Source organism: Canis aureus, chromosome 2 (assembly GCF_053574225.1).
Source record: "Canis aureus isolate CA01 chromosome 2, VMU_Caureus_v.1.0, whole genome shotgun sequence".
Taxonomy (NCBI): Eukaryota; Metazoa; Chordata; class Mammalia; order Carnivora; family Canidae; genus Canis; species Canis aureus.
The window spans coordinates 43,481,470-43,497,518 of record NC_135612.1 but is presented as its reverse complement, the minus strand read 5'-3'; the positions used below and the strand labels follow the sequence as shown (position 1 = coordinate 43,497,518).

Genomic DNA, 16,049 nt, shown 5'->3' with positions numbered 1-16,049 from the left:
AAAATGACTTTAAAAAAAGAGTAATTAGAGCTGTGGTAACCAATGCTACCAGGAAAGGAACTGAGTCTGGTAGTGGAGTCCAATGAACCAACCCTGACAGCACCTGCCATTGGACTTCCAGTTAAGTAAACAAGAAATACGCTTACTGTTTAAGCCAATGTTTGGCCGTACATTCTGCTACCTGTAGCAAAGAGAGCCTGATCTTTCTTAACACAGAATACCTACATATGTGCAATTCTGCCTTTTGGGCATAGTGAGGGGGGGCATTACCCTTTCTCATACACTTAATTTGGAAGGGGGCAGTGGAGATAGAGAAGAACATCTGCTTGGAGAGGATAAAGATATAGTAGAGTAAGAAACAGAGTACCATTCATTTATTGCAGAGCCAAATAATACTGTATAGGTTGGGATTCAATCAAGTCAAGGTTATCGAGTGCTGATTGTGTCCTACAGTCTGTGTTAGGTAACAAAGGTACAGCAATGCGGACAGTGCACTCCAATGATAGTGATGAAAATTATCCAAGTAAGTACACAAGGTGAGGTCGCGTTATAAAGAAAAGTGGCCAAGTCATAGCACATGGAGACTCTTCGAGATAAAGTGATGAGAAAATAAGAGCTATTTCAGAAACGTATGCAGATATTTGTGGCCCTTTCCACTTCCTTTCAGAAGTGATGAAGACACTTGGAGGTTGTAAAGCTTTAGTAAAGTTCCACGTTAGTAATTTAAACTAAAAGAAGGCAGTAAAGCAACCTTTCATTTGGGAGCCTTAAAAAGGGGGGGAGGGGAAACAGCTACTTCATGAAAGGTTTTAAATCTCAATATGAGGGGTACCTGGGTGGCTCAGTGGTTGAGCATCTGCCTTTGGCTCCGGTCCCGATCCTGGGATCCTGGGATCTAGTCCCATATCTGGCTCGCCGCAGGGGGCCTACTTCTCCCTCTGCGGATGTCTCTGCCTCTCTCTGTATGTCTAATGGATAAACAAATAAAATTTTAAAAAATCTCAATTCAAGAGCAATCATTCCGTGATAACTGCTCACAAACTTGGAATTTTAATAAGGAAGGGACTTAAAAGGGTTAGAAAATGGCCAGATAACGTTAGCTACGATGGTATAAAAAGAAAAACAGAATAGAAAAGGAATGGAATATTAAAGAACAAAATGAAAATGAGGACAGGCGAAAGGGGGTGGAGGTGTGGAGAACAAGTCATCAAGGAGACTGGAAGTCTTCCGGGATTATGACAAGGGAGGTCAGGAAATCCTTTTGGGTGGAGCAGAAACTTGGAGAGCATATATTATTTAGAAACAATCTGATTCATGACCTTGTTTACAACAGGTAGAGTCAGTGCTCTGGGCTATTCCCAGCTTGGAAAGACTGTGAGCCGTGGTGAACACCTCGGTTGGGGGTGGGGGTGGGGGTGGGGGTGGGGGGGTCGTACCGGATTGAGAATCACAGCCTTCATCCCTCCAGTCTGCAGCTCCCATTCAGCCTGGGAATTCCGAAACCCCCAAGAGGCGGGGCTGGGGAACCTGGAGGTTAGTGGTTGCCAAGGTACCCATTAAGGTTTCCAGACAGCCGCCCCCCAAAACGCACAAGAGAATTATAGCTGAGTCCCATTTTGCAGGGCATCTATTTCCCCACGAATACTGCAGATGAAATCATACATACAAGCGCGTTGGCAGTCACTACTTCATATTCCAGGGCGAACCCCACGACCTGGCCAAAGAGCCGCCCCTCGGCCAGAAACCCCGCCCCCGTTCGTAACCAGGGGAACGGCCGACACTCCGCGAGCCGGAGATTCCCGGTTCCGCCCCCTCCCTAACAAATATTGTTTCCCACTATCTGTCCACATGGGCGCACCGCCTCCCTATTGGCCAGGGCCCCAGGACTGTGCCTTGCCCCAGCCAATAAGCGGCCTGTGCACGTGTACGCCTGCGTGTCCCGATTGGTCACCGCGGCCTGATCACGCACTGCCTACCTGCGCCATCCGGTGCGTGGGAGCGCCTATGAAATGACTCGGTAGCCCTTTACAACCAATCGGCACGAGGCGGGTCGCACAGCCGGCCAATGGGCGCGCGCCGGGGGTGGGCTGTCCCGGCCCCTTTCCAGTCCCACCTGGGTTTGTTAAAGCGGTAGGCCCCACGGCGCGCCGGGGCTCCACCGGGCACCGCACGGCGGCCGCGGCGGCCCTCGGCGTGCGGCGGGCGCCAGTGACAGCGGCGCCGGTCAGCTCGCCACGCCGGCTCCGGGCAGCCGCCGACCGCCCCGGCGCGGCCGCATCGCCCGGCGGGATGGGCGGCGAGGCGGGGGCCGCGGCGGCCGTGGGCTCCGAGGGCCGCGTCAAGAGCCTGGGTCTGGTGTTCGAGGACGAGCGCAAGGGCTGCTACTCGAGCGGCGAGACGGTGGCGGGCCACGTGCTGCTGGAGGCGGCCGAGCCGGTGGCCGTGCGCTCGCTGCGCCTGGAGGCCCACGGCCGAGCCACTGCCGCGTGGGGCCCGAGCCCGGGCGCCGCGGCCCCGGCCGCCGCCTCGGAGGTGGAGTACCTGAACGTGCGCCTGAGCCTGCGCGAGCCCCCGGCCGGTGAGCGAGGGCCGGGCCGGGCCGGACCCGGGAGGGCGCGCCGGCGGGATGCTCGCCGGCTGCGCGGGAGGGGGCGCGGGCTCCGCTCGGGGGCGGCGGGAGCTCGGCCTGGCGGCCGGGGCGGGCGGGTAACCATGCCCGCCCCCTCCCCCTGGAGAGCCCCGGGGCCCTGCCCGGCGTCCCGGGACCTTCCAGGACCGCCGCGGGAGGGAACCGTTGCCAAGGGAACCTGTGATGAGCGGTCAGAAACCTAGGCTCTAAGGATAGAGGTGCTGTCCCTGCTGGCCTGAGGGATGGAGCGCCCGATCCGTCCAGGTGTTTTCTGGGCCTCCCGTTCTTCCCATCCTGGACGTTGGTTCATGATGAATTAGCAGAACCTCGATCTTGGGAAGGGGGAAGTAGTCCCTGAGCCGTAGGAATTCAGAGGAAGTGATTCTTGACCATCACACTTGGTTTTCCTCGTCTGGGAGCAGAGTCACTTAAGAGTTCTGCCTCTGCCCTATATTTTGTCTTTTATTCTCTGCTGCTTTTTGTTTCCTTGCAACGTATTTCCTCTCCTACCCCGCCCCCGCTCCCCCCAAGTAGGCCTTTGGAGACGTTGGGGTACCTGGGCATTTCAAGTTTCTGGAGGAATGAGTACCCTTCCTGTCCACTCTTGCGAAGTCCAGTTAATCGTGTCGGGTTTTTCCAAGTGCTCATGTGGGAACCCATGACATAGTTGTTTCATCTATAGGTACACTGTATATAAAAATACAGGATTTTATATAATTATGTATAATAAGAAGGGAAAAATTGATTTTCTTAATGATGAAAATACTAGTCTTGATCTTCATGAAGCTGGTGGAAGCTACTTTATACCTTTCTGCCTTATCAGCTTCAGGTTTTGTCTCTAAAACGAGATAATGATAGAAGTTCCCCTCCCTTGAAGAGTACAAGGCAGCATATCAATGTTTTAACCTTTGCTGTGTCTTATGCAAAGCGAATAGTATGTGCAATATTGCTTGGTCCTGCCATGGGGAAATAGACTTTTCACAGTTGAATCCTCAAGATATGCAAGAATCCAGTGATCCCAAGTATTCTAGTGAGAAAGAAATATATTTGGAACCAAAACCTTCTTTGGATTCACAAGTAACAGTGCGTTGGGTGACCCTTTCCTCAGTCTGGTTTCCAGTAGCAGCCCACACATGCCTCCCCCCATGGTCAAGGACAGCACAGATTGTCAACATGGCGGGCTGGAGTCAAGGGTACAGAAGAGAGAAGTAAAGTGTTGGTGGTGGTGGTTGTTTTTTTTTTTTTTTTTTGTCTGGGACTTTGGACTCTGTATCTCTGAGCCCATAACTACTGAGTAAACAGAAATGAGATTAATAGCAGTTGGACCTGGGATTAGCAATAAAAAATTGCTTTGGTAAAATCTAGTCTGATAAGTACTGTTTTGATTGACAAGTTAGATTTTGCTTTTTCATCCTGATGGGATACAATGTCTAAGCCTAGGCGACTTGAAAATTTTTAACTTGTTTTTAAAAGGTACTATAACTAATATTGGCAAAAATTATGTTTTATTTAAAAATCATAGTTTTAGGTGATCTCATTGAGGGAAAAAAGAACAAATGTCACTCTTAACATCTGTAGTTTGGAAGAAGTTAGCAACTTTACATAGTTGTGGATTCTCAGGTTCTTTTATTTCCCAAACCTGGGTGAATTCCAATCACCTCAAGAGATTTTTTAGAAATCCAGATTTTTGGGAAATGGGTCTATGAGATCTGTTTTCAGGAAATTTCCCCAGATAATTGTTTGGCACTCTTCATCTAATCTAACTACTTGCTCTCATTGTGATTGATCTTCTTCTTTCCTCCTCCTCCTCCTCCTCTCCCTCCTCCTCCTCCTTCTCCCCTTCTTCTCTTTCTCCTTCTCCTTCTCCTTCTCCTTCTCCTTCTCCTTCTTCTCCTTCTCCTCCTCCTTCTTCCTCTTCCTCTTCCATTGAGGAATTATGGTAGAAAGACAAGACAGAGTGTTGTTTTCACTTGGTCACCCACGAGCAGTATAGCTTTATGAGAGTCCTTCATCCTTCCTGAGCCCAAGTCTCTGACTCTGTAATAATGTTCTTAGCTCCCAAGTGCCCTGAATTAGGAGCTTGGGCTCTAAGATCATTAGTGAATGGAGCACCTCTCTGGAACATTCTAGTCCTTAGTATATAAGGCAGAAGTAATGAGCCATGAGAGCAGAAGCAGAAATGGGCACATGATTCAGCTTGTGAAACTTTTTATTAAAAAAAAAAAAATAGTAATGAGAGAAAGGAAGAAAACCAAGATTTGATTCCAACCTCTGTTTATCAGCTTTCTTAATTTTTGTTCCTATTTATGCACGGAGTGAAAGTCTCATTTTGAATGTTATAGTTCTTATGTTAATTTATGTTCTCTGTGAGGAGAGAACTTTATCTCTTACCTTCTCTTAGTTTCCCAAGTAACCGTGTTCTCCACATGTGCCCATTGTGCCCAGCCTCATGCTGTCCTAACCTACAACCCTCTCCTACGCACGCCCCTACCGGCTCTCAGGTCCAGGGCAGGAACCATCCCCTCCACGGGCTCCAGCAATTCTGTGCTTGTGTGCTGGAGTCTGTAGCCTCCTCTCCTCCCACGGTCTGTTTGAGGATTGACGTTACTCATCTTTGTATCCACAGTGCCTGCCATCGAAGCCCTGTAAAGTTTGAACTCAGATGAAGTCCGCATTTTTAAACATTGTGGAGTACCCTGGTTGTCCTATGTTCAGTTAGTCTCTAAGGATTACACATGAGAACTCCGGCCCAGCTCTCTCAGGAGGACGAGAGTTGCCTTGAGCCTTTTACATGATAGCACTGCTCTAACAGTGCTGGGTCTTACAGGGAGGGCAGCTCGGGGCGCACCCAAGCCCAGGGGACTGCCTCCATTGCTGTGGCTGTGGTTTAACGTGGCCTCCTGCCCCTGTCACTTGTTCATTTTGCCTCCAGGTCACCCACCTGTGTTGTATTTCTATTTGAATGACCCTCTGTGGTAAATATTTTACTTTTCCCCCCTAATAGCTTATATGCTGAAAATTGGGGATGGATTCAAAAGACTAAATGGGCGAATAATGCATATCTGTTTTCTGAAAGTGCAAGGTAGAGATGTTACCTTGTTTCTAATAATTAAGTGAAAAAATATTCCATTTCACTAGCCCTTTAAGTGTCTTTTTTTCTTTTTCTTTCTTTTTTTTTTTTTTTAAATGTATGGCTACAGTAGAAATCTCCATTTTTAGTATCCTGACCAAGCAAATCTCGAAGAAATTTCTCATCTGTGCTGCACTTCCTTCTTCTGAATCGTGCCACCCTTGATGAGGGAGTTTAGTTCTAAACTTGAATTGATGAGCATAAAATGAAGGGGAAGTTGATAAGTATCTCTGCAGAGCTGTCTAACCAAATGACAGCCCTGGAGTTGGCTTTGGATCTGAATGATGCCGATCGTCTGTGTGTTCATGGGGCCCAGCAGTGCCTCTGGTCCATCCACACCCTTCATCTTGGCCTTCTGACAAGCAGGGCTAAGTCTCTGTATGAGGTAAAATGGAGCTGGCTGACCCAGACCCAGAGCAGGAGGGAGGAGTCATGGCCTTGCTTGGCAGACCCCACTCTGTATCCTAACTTAACCACCAATTAACTAATCACCAATTAATTGGTAGAGCTTAAGTGTAAATGCATGACTCTTATCTCGTAAGTTGTCCTGTTGGTTTGGCAGTTTGGTATTATACTCAATAATCGCAATATTCCAAGTAAATTTTTCATCTTTTTTCTATTTTTGCCCAAAAAATACAGAATCTGATTTTTGTGGCATATCCAAAATAAAGAGATGTTTTGAGTTTTAGATCCAATTTAATTTTGGTATCCCATATTAGTACAGTAATATGCTATAATGTTAGTATAATGGTATTGGTTTGTGTTTATAATAATATAATGTGAGTATACTTATGCTGGAGTAGGTTGAACAAGTGTGTATGTGTATATGTACATACACGTTGGGTGTGTATATATGTGTGTATGTATACATATATGTGCTCTTGTATACAAATACAGTATATACATGTGCATATATATGTACATGAGAACTCTGGGCTCTGACACTTTATGATAATTATTTGTGTGGTTGGTCTCTTTAAAGATAGAAACTGTATGCATTATATGATTTGAAATGGATTTAACTTGGAAGAAACCAATTGAAATTTAAATGTTCTAAATCTTAAAGATTACTGTACTTTTTGGAGTACCCTGGATGCTATAGCCAGGGAAACCTCCTTTTAAAAGAACATGACTTAGGCTGTGAAAATTCTTGATCTAATACTAACCTTAAATGTATTTACTTTTTTAGGTGAAGGCATCCTCTTACTACAGCCTGGAAAACATGAATTTCCATTTAGCTTTCAACTTCCATCTGAGTAAGTGAAACCATATTACTTTTGCAATTTTTCTTTCTCTGCTGTATGTTGTTCTAGATGCAAGGGTACCAAGTGTATTCTGATGCTCAGTGATGCCCGTTTATCTTGAATAACCTCTCAATAGACTTATCCTGTTCACGTTCTTTTTATTTAACTCAAACCAACATTTTAGGGTTTTTTCCCAGCTGTGTTTAACTGAAAAATAAACTTCTAAATTTGGTTCGTTTCAGACCTTTAGTAACCTCATTCACCGGGAAATATGGAAGTATTCAGTACTGTGTGAGAGCCATTTTGGAACGACCCAAGGTACCTGATCAGAGCGTGAAGCGGGAGCTCCAGGTCATCAGTCACATTGATGTCAACACACCAGCATTATTAGTAAGTTTTTCCTCCTCCTTTTTCTCCTCCCCTCCCTTCCAGTAGTGTCGTATGCATCAAGCCAGCATAGTGCTGGTCTGTCCTGTCACTTTCTGATACAATCTTCTAACCCATGGGTCCTCACTATAAATGTGTGATTCTTGGTTGGGCAAATTACAAATTGTGTGTGTTAATACTATTGATTATGTCTCCGTTGTTCAGGGCTGCTTTTGCCAAAAAGTTATACAGGCTTGAAATGCATTAATAAGGCTTAATAATAATAATGCACACAGAGAGTGGTTACTTTTACCAGAGCAGCCACATTCACAGGGCTGTAGTATTCTAAACTCTTCAATAATAGCAGGTTGAGGAACAGTAATTATGGAAGAGTATTAATCATGCTCAGCCTGTTATTGAGGCTCAGGCCATTATGCTATGTATCCTTCCATTTTGCATGTCATTTTCTAACATTAAGTAAGTGTGTGCAGCTGCTGTGGAGAGCCTTTCTCTTATCATTTCCTTATGACAGATTTGGCCACATTAAAGCATTGAACTTCTAATAATCACCAGAAATACTGTAGGCTGATAAGAAAGATTAGGCTATAAGTAACAACAGAATAGGCAAGATGGGAGCTAATGAGCTAGATTCTTTTATCTAAACCCATATTATCAAAATAATATAAAATTATACCTTGTACTTTCATGATAGCTATGAGGACCTAATGGTTCTTCATTTAAATATGAATGAATGATTTTTTTTTTTAACTTCATAGAAAATACTGGGATAATTTAAACTTTCCATCATGATACTGGTGTTCCAAAGATGTATGTTTAGTATTGAGGGTTTCTTTTTTCTAGCCAGTGTTTTTAAAGATAAGGGGAAAAAACAGGAGTTTGAAGGTGTTTCACTCTATTTCCATTCCAAAATGGAATGGACTTCACTCTAATGTTCACTTTTAGAGGGGTGGCAGTATAACAGTTATGCCCTGGTGGTGTGGCCCCTTGTGGCCAACATCCTAAAATGGCCAGCACCCACCTGACAGTTATAGCTGTAAGTTACTTACCATCCACCTAACACCTTGTTTTTTGTTTTTTTTTTTTGGGGGGGGGTTGTTTTTTGTTTTGTTTTGTTTTTGCAAATTGACAATACTGTCTTATATTTTTAAAAACTACTTAGAATTAGGAAGCTGGCTCTTTCTAAACTAAGGCAAATGATTTAAGGAGATTTTATTTTTTTGCCAAAAAGAGAAATGACTAATCCTTTAATACTCTTTTTATAGGTAAAAAAATATTGCAGCTTGGGTTTTGCAATGAGCCATTCATTTGTGCATCTTTTAAACTGAGCTTTTGAATTTTTCTCTTGATGCCGTAGAATAGAAGGTTGGGGGAGGTCTGTTCAATAATCTGTGGGTCCATTACATTGGGTATGTTGTGCTGCCATCAAACAAACGCCAAAACCATTCTAAGTTAAGGACTCTTGAAATTTCTGCCTAGTCATGCATTTTTGAATTCAAGAAAAAAGGCTATTTGTTGCTTTTACATTTTAGATGACAAAACAAATAGAAGATTCTGATGGATTTTATATCATTTTTTCTTTTACCTAACCTACAGGTAAAGTCTTAAAAAGAAAAAAAACTCTGTCACGTTAATAGTTACTACTGCAATTTTTTACTATTACTTTAAGGGAAAGTATAACATTTCCCAGCAATATAATGATAAAATAGGATGGTGCTACCTAATTTGAGTCAGACAGTTCATCTTAGTTTTCCTGAAAAGAGAATGATTTTTTTTCAATGCTTTGTGTTTTAGCAAGTATTTTGCCTAATATATCATATCATGATAAAAATATGTCATAGGATAAAAAAAAAGTTGATTTGTTTTCTGGAAGAAAACTATTTAATAAAGAATGATGTAATTTTAAGTTCTGTGAGTTCTAGTCTAATTAAAGCCATGTTATTATTTGAAATTTTCAAGACCCCTGTATTGAAAACTCAAGAGAAAATGGTTGGCTGTTGGTTTTTCACGTCTGGTCCTGTCTCACTGAGTGCCAAAATTGAAAGAAAAGGATACTGTAATGGTAAGCAAAATGTTTGAAAGTCCAAATGGAAGGAGTCACGCATTTTATTAGCTACTTTTAAGTGATTTTAAATAGTATGTTTTAAATAAATAGTGTGTGTTTTGTAACTCATGAAGTACATATTCTCTTAAAACATAGATAATACCATTTTCTGTTTTGCATATAAATAATGGGACACATAAGTACTTTTCAGTGGATGAGTAAATTCCAGCAAAACTCCTGGTGTTTCCTGACTTTGGTCCTTTCACTTTAGTAACAAAGACTAAAACTGGAAGAGTGGGAAAATGCTAGTGTTTTACTCGACATTGCAGAAGAATGGCTGGAGCAGCATTGCTCAGAAGAGCACTATTGTAGCACAGACTTCCTGTTGGGCATTCTGACCCTGGTCTGTGAATATGTATGCAAGTATAGGGGGTAAGAGTGTAGAACAGTAACAGCCTGAACAGTCAGATTGATATTGGAACAACCGTTTGTGGATTTGGCACCCACTCCAGGGTTCCAGCTCAGTGGAAATGTATCTGGTATATCTGGTACCAAACGGTATAATGGTGAACGTGTAAGGCAGATGTGAAACTCAGCTGCTCTCTTCATTGTTTCATTAATGCTTTAACATCAGTTCCTTTTTAAAGACAACATCTTTGTTCTCTTGTGGGGGCCATTTTAATTTGGGCACTAATGAGTTTGTTAGTGATACTTAAAATAGTACTGGGTCATTTATTTGTATGTCTTAATTTTTTATAGATACTTGTCATTTACACATCTTCATAATTGGCAACCTAATATTGTTACATTAGAAAAGCAAATAACACAAAAATTAGAAAATAGTATCTACTGTGACCTGCAGTGAATTCACAGATGTCTGACACAGATTCACAGTAGAAGTATTCCATCAAAGTTCTCAATTTGATAAAGTCACATTGCGACATTTGCTTTTATGTGTTAGAGGCTCTCTTCCACGGTTGTGAGAACATTCAGAAATGCCTCTGATAATGTTCTTGTTTTCTTTTTAGGAGAAGCCATTCCAATCTATGCAGAGATAGAGAATTGTTCCTCTCGGTTGATTGTTCCCAAAGCTGCTATTTTCCAAACCCAGACGTATTTGGCGAGTGGGAGAACAAAGAGTGTCCGGCACATGGTTGCCAACGTGCGAGGGAACCACATCGCTTCTGGAGGCACTGACACGTGGAATGGGAAGACTCTAAAAATTCCACCTGTTACCCCATCCATCCTGGATTGCTGCATTATCAGAGTAGACTACTCCTTAGCTGTAAGCAGAGATCATCTTCTTTTTTTTTTTTTAAGATTTTATTTATTTATTTGTGAGAGACACAGAAAGGCAGAGACATAGAGAGAGAAGCAGGCTCTCTGTGGGGAGCCTGATGTGGGACTTGATCCCAGGACCTCAGGATCACAAGCTAAGCCAAAGGCAAATAGATGCACAACCACTGAGCCACCCAGGTGCCCCAACTGGAGATCTTCTTAATGTGAAAAGTATGTAGAATGGAGCTGTAACTGTGCCATGTTCCCACGAATATGTGCGTCTAAGACCTAGGACCATGTCATTTTATGTCAGCATTATAGCAGACTGTGGAAGCATAGAGGATTGGCCTTTATTCTTAATCAAAAACTGTCCCCCTAAGAAATTTAATTAGATAACACTCATTAAAGAAGTGTTTGTTATATTGAAAAGATATGCTTAATTTTTTTGTAATGATTATGCAAGCCATGCTCACTGACATGCAGTATGTTGAGGTTGTGGCTCCCGATCACAGAGCAGTCACTGTATTTCCTCTGCTCTTCACTTGGTTTGCTTTTCATTTTATTTGGTCAGGATCATTTACAGTTGTATTGGGGAAGTGGTGGCAGGCAACAAAGACATCTGTTTCTGTGAAAAAACAAATTGGAAGTTTAACTTACATTTTTGTCTCTTCTTTCCTTCTTTTCTTTTCTTCTCTTTTCTTTTTTTTTTTTTTTTTTTTTTTTTTACCTTTTAGGTGTATATTCACATTCCTGGTGCTAAAAAATTGATGCTCGAGCTGCCCTTGGTGATTGGCACAATTCCATTTAACGGTTTTGGCAGCAGAAACTCCAGCATTGCCAGCCAGTTCAGTATGGATATGAGCTGGCTGACACTGACTCTGCCAGAGCAGCCTGAAGGTACGGAGTTCCGAGGTTCTTTCAGCGTGAAGTTTTACATGTAGGGCCAAGAGCCGGGTAAGACCAGGCGTGCTCGGATGATGGCACTTACTCCTGCCACTACAGCTATCCTGACTCTTTTGAGTACTGAAAATTATAAAATAGCATTCCTGGAAGAGACTTTGAGAGCCTGGCTGGATAGGGCACAGAGCAGCTGATGGCAGAGCCAGAATAAAGTTTTCATCTCTCGATTCCCATTTCTTTAACAGTAAGACAATGAAAAATAGTCGGAAGCAGGATACAGTATTTTCTGTAGCCACATTTCAATGATTTTTTTCTACCTGCACTATAACATACACTTCTCAAGAGCAGCATATGTTAAATGTCAGTAGTGATTTCACAAAACCAGAGTCAAATATGTTCAGTCATGATGGAAATAAAACTTTGCTCATTAGAGGGAAAGAGAAAACGTTGTTTGCAGATTTAGCTGAATTTCTTGTTTTGGTGAGAATTCAGAAGATGGATGTAATTGATTTTTGCACGGACTTCTGAGGACCCAACTCTTGTTTTCACCGCAGCACCACCAAATTACGCAGATGTCGTGTCAGAGGAGGAATTCTGTCGACATGTGCCTCCTTACCCTCAACCCCCCGAAGGTGAGGGGGAAGCATGTTGCCCAGTGTTTGCCTGCATACAGGAATTTAGGTTCCAGCCTCCGCCTCTTTATTCAGAGGTAAGCAAAACAAAAGAAATGGAGATTTTTAGTTTGCCTTCTGGAGAGAATCCTTTGTAAGTATCTGCTGCTGATTCCTAACTGGTAAGGGATACATTTTTAAAGAGATTTTCTGGTGATGATAGACCAGCACTGATCCAATTACCTCATTCTGTAATATTTTCCTTGTAAAACTACAGCATGCACGTAGAGTGCCACGGATCGCCTTTAAAGTGTTTTCTGTGGCCATGGAGTACAGGGCACTTAAGTGACCCCTTGGGACTTCTTATTAATAGGCTTATAGCAGCTTGGCTTCTAACCACTATATAATTAGAAGTAGATACTAAGATTATTTATACAGTGTTGGAATAGTAATCCCAATGTGCTCTTTTTTTTTGCAGATTGATCCACATCCTACTGATGTAGAAGAGACCCAGCCTGTGTCCTTCATTCTCTGAACAAATTTCAGAAATCACTGTGTTCATCATCAAATTAGAATATGGGTTCTTTCCCCCCCAACCCCTGCCTTTTTGGAAAAGAGAGAAGATTAGTGTAAGAACATAAATGAACATCAAGATCGAAGATGATAGAAATTAAAGAATATGTGAACTTTCCAGTGGGCCAAGAAGATCATTGCACAGTTTATGATAAGGTCACATGTCCTTTTTAAATAATGCAGTGAAGAAGACATGAAAAGTCAGATGAAGAGAATGCCCCGGAAGTCCTGATGGCGATGGAGTAAGTGAAGGGTGCCTGCACCTGACCTTAGGGACCAGAGTCTGTGTGGAGAGTGAAAACACTACACGAGTGTCACTTTAAAAAGGTTTCTCCAGGTGGAACAGAAGTTACCCTAAGCTTTAAGGAAATACGGACTCCTTGGGAGCCTTGATTTTGAAGAAGTTAGCAACACAGATGCGTGTACAACTAGGAGAAAGGCCCACTCTAAATATGAAGTGTGACCCTGACCCCTGAGCATCTTCATGGTTTCTTACCATGTCCCGTAGGACTAAAGTCCTTGAAAGAACCTTTTTATGAGGTCCTAATGAAGTATACAGTTTCACTTTATAAATTGGCTGTACAGTATTATGAAACCAAGAAAGAGTTCCTTGCAAGGCATGTCAGTTCAGAGGGGAGCGATAAATTTCAGTGTGAGAACACGTTTTGTTGAAGGCTGTACTTCTTACCCTTTAAATACTTTGGATATGTGTTTGATTTTCCCCATGTTTTATTTTCCAAGGATCATAGTAGAAAAAGAAAGGGAAGAAAAAAAAAAAAAAAGATTGCATCCTCAGGCTGCCTTGGTAACTACACAGAAAAAAATACCCCCCCCCCCAAAAAAAAACCCACAAAACAACAAAAGCCTTTCTTAACCTACCTCTAATGGGGTTATCAGAATCCTTTTACAACTCTGGGCCTGATAAGCCTTATGTGGGGTTTCTGCTAATCGGCAGTAGCGCTCTCCTCCAACCCCTTGGTGAACCAAGGGAGAAACCTATAAGGTTAGCATTAGATGAAAGTCAGTATATGTCTACCAAAGGGTATTTCCAAACAAATGCAAAATCAAAAGAGGGTACAAATAACTATGTGTTTTAAAAAGGACAAACTGAATTCCTGCCAAGAGACTGAAGGCTACCAGTGGCAGTCACTGTGCTCTGCATTGTTACTCCAATTCCAAGCCTTTAGTAATTCTTTTTAAACTGTGATTTTTTTTTTTTTTTGCTTTATTGTTTTGGTGCAATATTTTATTATCGTTTAATCTCAGGATATTCCGACCAACAAGATTGTGTTGCTGCTAGAAGTCTGAGCAGTGTTTTTACTGTCCCCTCTCTCCCTTCTGTTCACGGTCCCATGTTCACTTGGTTTTCTTTTCATCTGTTGGTTCCCTGACTGCTGGCACTAAGTGGAAGGGAGGTAAGGATTCCCATGATAGAAATTTTGGACCTGCCGAGTACTTTGGTTTTCTCCATGTCCTGCAGCTTCTACCAAGAAACCCTGGTGCTTCCCATGAAGAATGCCATACTTCATTCACCAGAGCAAGTCATTTTTTTTTTTTTTAATCAGTATATTCAGTCACAAATACAAAAATTCTTCTAAGCTTAGGTTTTGTATTTAGAAGTTAGCTGGCCATCTGATCAGGGATTTTTTTCTACATGCATTAGGTAATTGTATACTACTCCCCTTTCCAGACATACCTCTCTTTGTAATCACGCAAGCATCTTAAGCAATTTTTTCATTGTAAGCCACTATTTAAAATCACAGTGCAAATCTGTTACACCAGTAATTGTGGTACTGAAATAGTCACAAAACTTTATTCCTTGCTTTGGTTCTTAGTGCCTTTTTTAAATTTTGCTTCTTGTGTGTGTGTATTTTTATACATGTTATGTGTTTTTAAGTGCTATCTAAACAGTTTTGTTTTTACTCTAAAAAAAAACATCTTTGGCTGTTTCTTGACTTCTGAGTTGTAGTTTACACGCCTTGTCAAGACATTGTCCATCTCCATGATACCAAAATAAAGTGAAAGAAACAAAGTAAAATGGTGTGAAGGAAGAAAGTTTAGTTATTTGGCCCCCTGTGGAAAGCCAAGTAGTTCGCTTCCAACTGCTCAGTGGAAGCCTTCCTAGGATTGTTTTATCACCTGTAATGGAGACATCATGAACTGTGCTCACAAAATTCTAAAGCAAAGCTGATTTTGTAGCACTTAAAAGAGTAGCTAAAAGGTATGATTTGCCTTATCGAATTGGTATCAGTATATCTAACCTTAAGCAGTAGGTTGAAACTGCATACCTTTTTGTAATCAAGAAATTATTCTATGAATGTAGAAAATTCTACATTGCAACAGAATTCTTGGGAATGAAGATAAAAATTTAGCTGCTATTTGCTTGTTATTCTGTTGTTTAGTTTGCAAAGAAACTGTGGCCTTAGAATTTTCTTTTTGATGCAAAAATTTTGAAATTGAAAATGTGCATCTTTTGGCACACAAAATCTTTCCATGGGTGGAACTTTAATTTTTATGTTTTTGTTTTGCACAATAAGAAACTCAATAGGCAGGGGTTTTGTTTTTGATAAGTTAACTATGAAAGCTTTTTTATTTTTATTATTAAAAATGTAACAGTTTAACCCACAGGAAAAAAAATAAAGATTGTATTTTGTACTCTGGTTTGAACCCCATGGGTTCCTTTTGTTAATAAAATGATGACACTAATGCTGTGAGGTGCTGGTTTTGTTTCTGCTTTGTTTTTATAAGACTATAACTTAAATTGTTACAGACTTAGGGGAAATCAGTACTGTAAGACAAAATGTAATTGCTGTTAAATTAAGATCCTTTTGTATATGGATCCTGTCACTGGGTTGGATGGCCCTGAGGGGCATCTGAGCCTGGTTTTACTGTGGGCTCAGCTTCCCCAAGGAAATCAGTCTTTAGAGTTCCATGAAGAAAAGTGGTAACATGAGTAAATATGCCTAAGCTATCTTGGTTGTTGAAGGAGCTATACCTTCATTTATTCCCAAATGACAATGGCTACTTTTTAAAACTTTCGAAATTTTTGTGTTTTATGGGCCACATGTTTCCCCGGGATTAGTTTTAGTGGATCTGAAGAGCTGTCAGTGGGCCCGTACTGGAAGACACTGACCCAAGTAAACCTCCCGTTTCAAATGGATAAAAGCCATAAGTCTCGTACAAGGAATATATAATGGTATATCATCGCAAGAAAACTACTCAGATTCTCCCGGAAAATTCTCAGATTGAGCTAAGT

General features: G+C 41.8%; 1 protein-coding gene and 1 long non-coding RNA gene across 25 annotated transcripts in view; one reads left to right on the top strand and one right to left on the bottom strand.

Annotated features, from left to right (window-relative positions):
- LOC144296887 (uncharacterized) overlaps positions 1–1,956 on the bottom strand; it is a 58,186-nt gene extending 56,230 nt beyond the window's left edge. For 7 of the 22 annotated variants that reach the window (XR_013363837.1, XR_013363815.1, XR_013363824.1 and 4 more), the window contains exons 1-2: positions 1,437–1,955; positions 833–968 (exon numbers count right to left, since the gene is read on the bottom strand). This is a non-coding gene — a long non-coding RNA (uncharacterized LOC144296887). Of the gene's footprint in view, positions 1–832; positions 969–1,436 lie in introns of all 22 variants that reach the window. The other 15 variants (XR_013363836.1, XR_013363820.1, XR_013363848.1 and 12 more) reach the window with 10 other exon arrangements.
- On the top strand, positions 658–15,499 carry ARRDC4 (arrestin domain containing 4). Of its 3 annotated transcripts, none has more exons than XM_077870198.1 (8): positions 658–688; positions 6,949–7,015; positions 7,246–7,393; positions 9,347–9,449; positions 10,460–10,716; positions 11,444–11,606; positions 12,164–12,318; positions 12,699–15,499. In XM_077870198.1, exons 1-8 carry the CDS (start codon positions 673–675, stop codon positions 12,753–12,755), a joined length of 966 nt encoding a protein of 321 aa, XP_077726324.1. In that variant the 5' UTR covers positions 658–672; the 3' UTR covers positions 12,756–15,499. The 3 variants fall into 3 exon arrangements, with proteins under 3 accessions (XP_077726324.1, XP_077726315.1, XP_077726334.1); XM_077870189.1 differs by lacking the exon at positions 658–688 and adding an exon at positions 2,275–2,578; XM_077870208.1 differs by lacking the exon at positions 658–688 and adding an exon at positions 5,852–6,144.
- Positions 15,500–16,049: the final 550 nt, after the last annotated feature.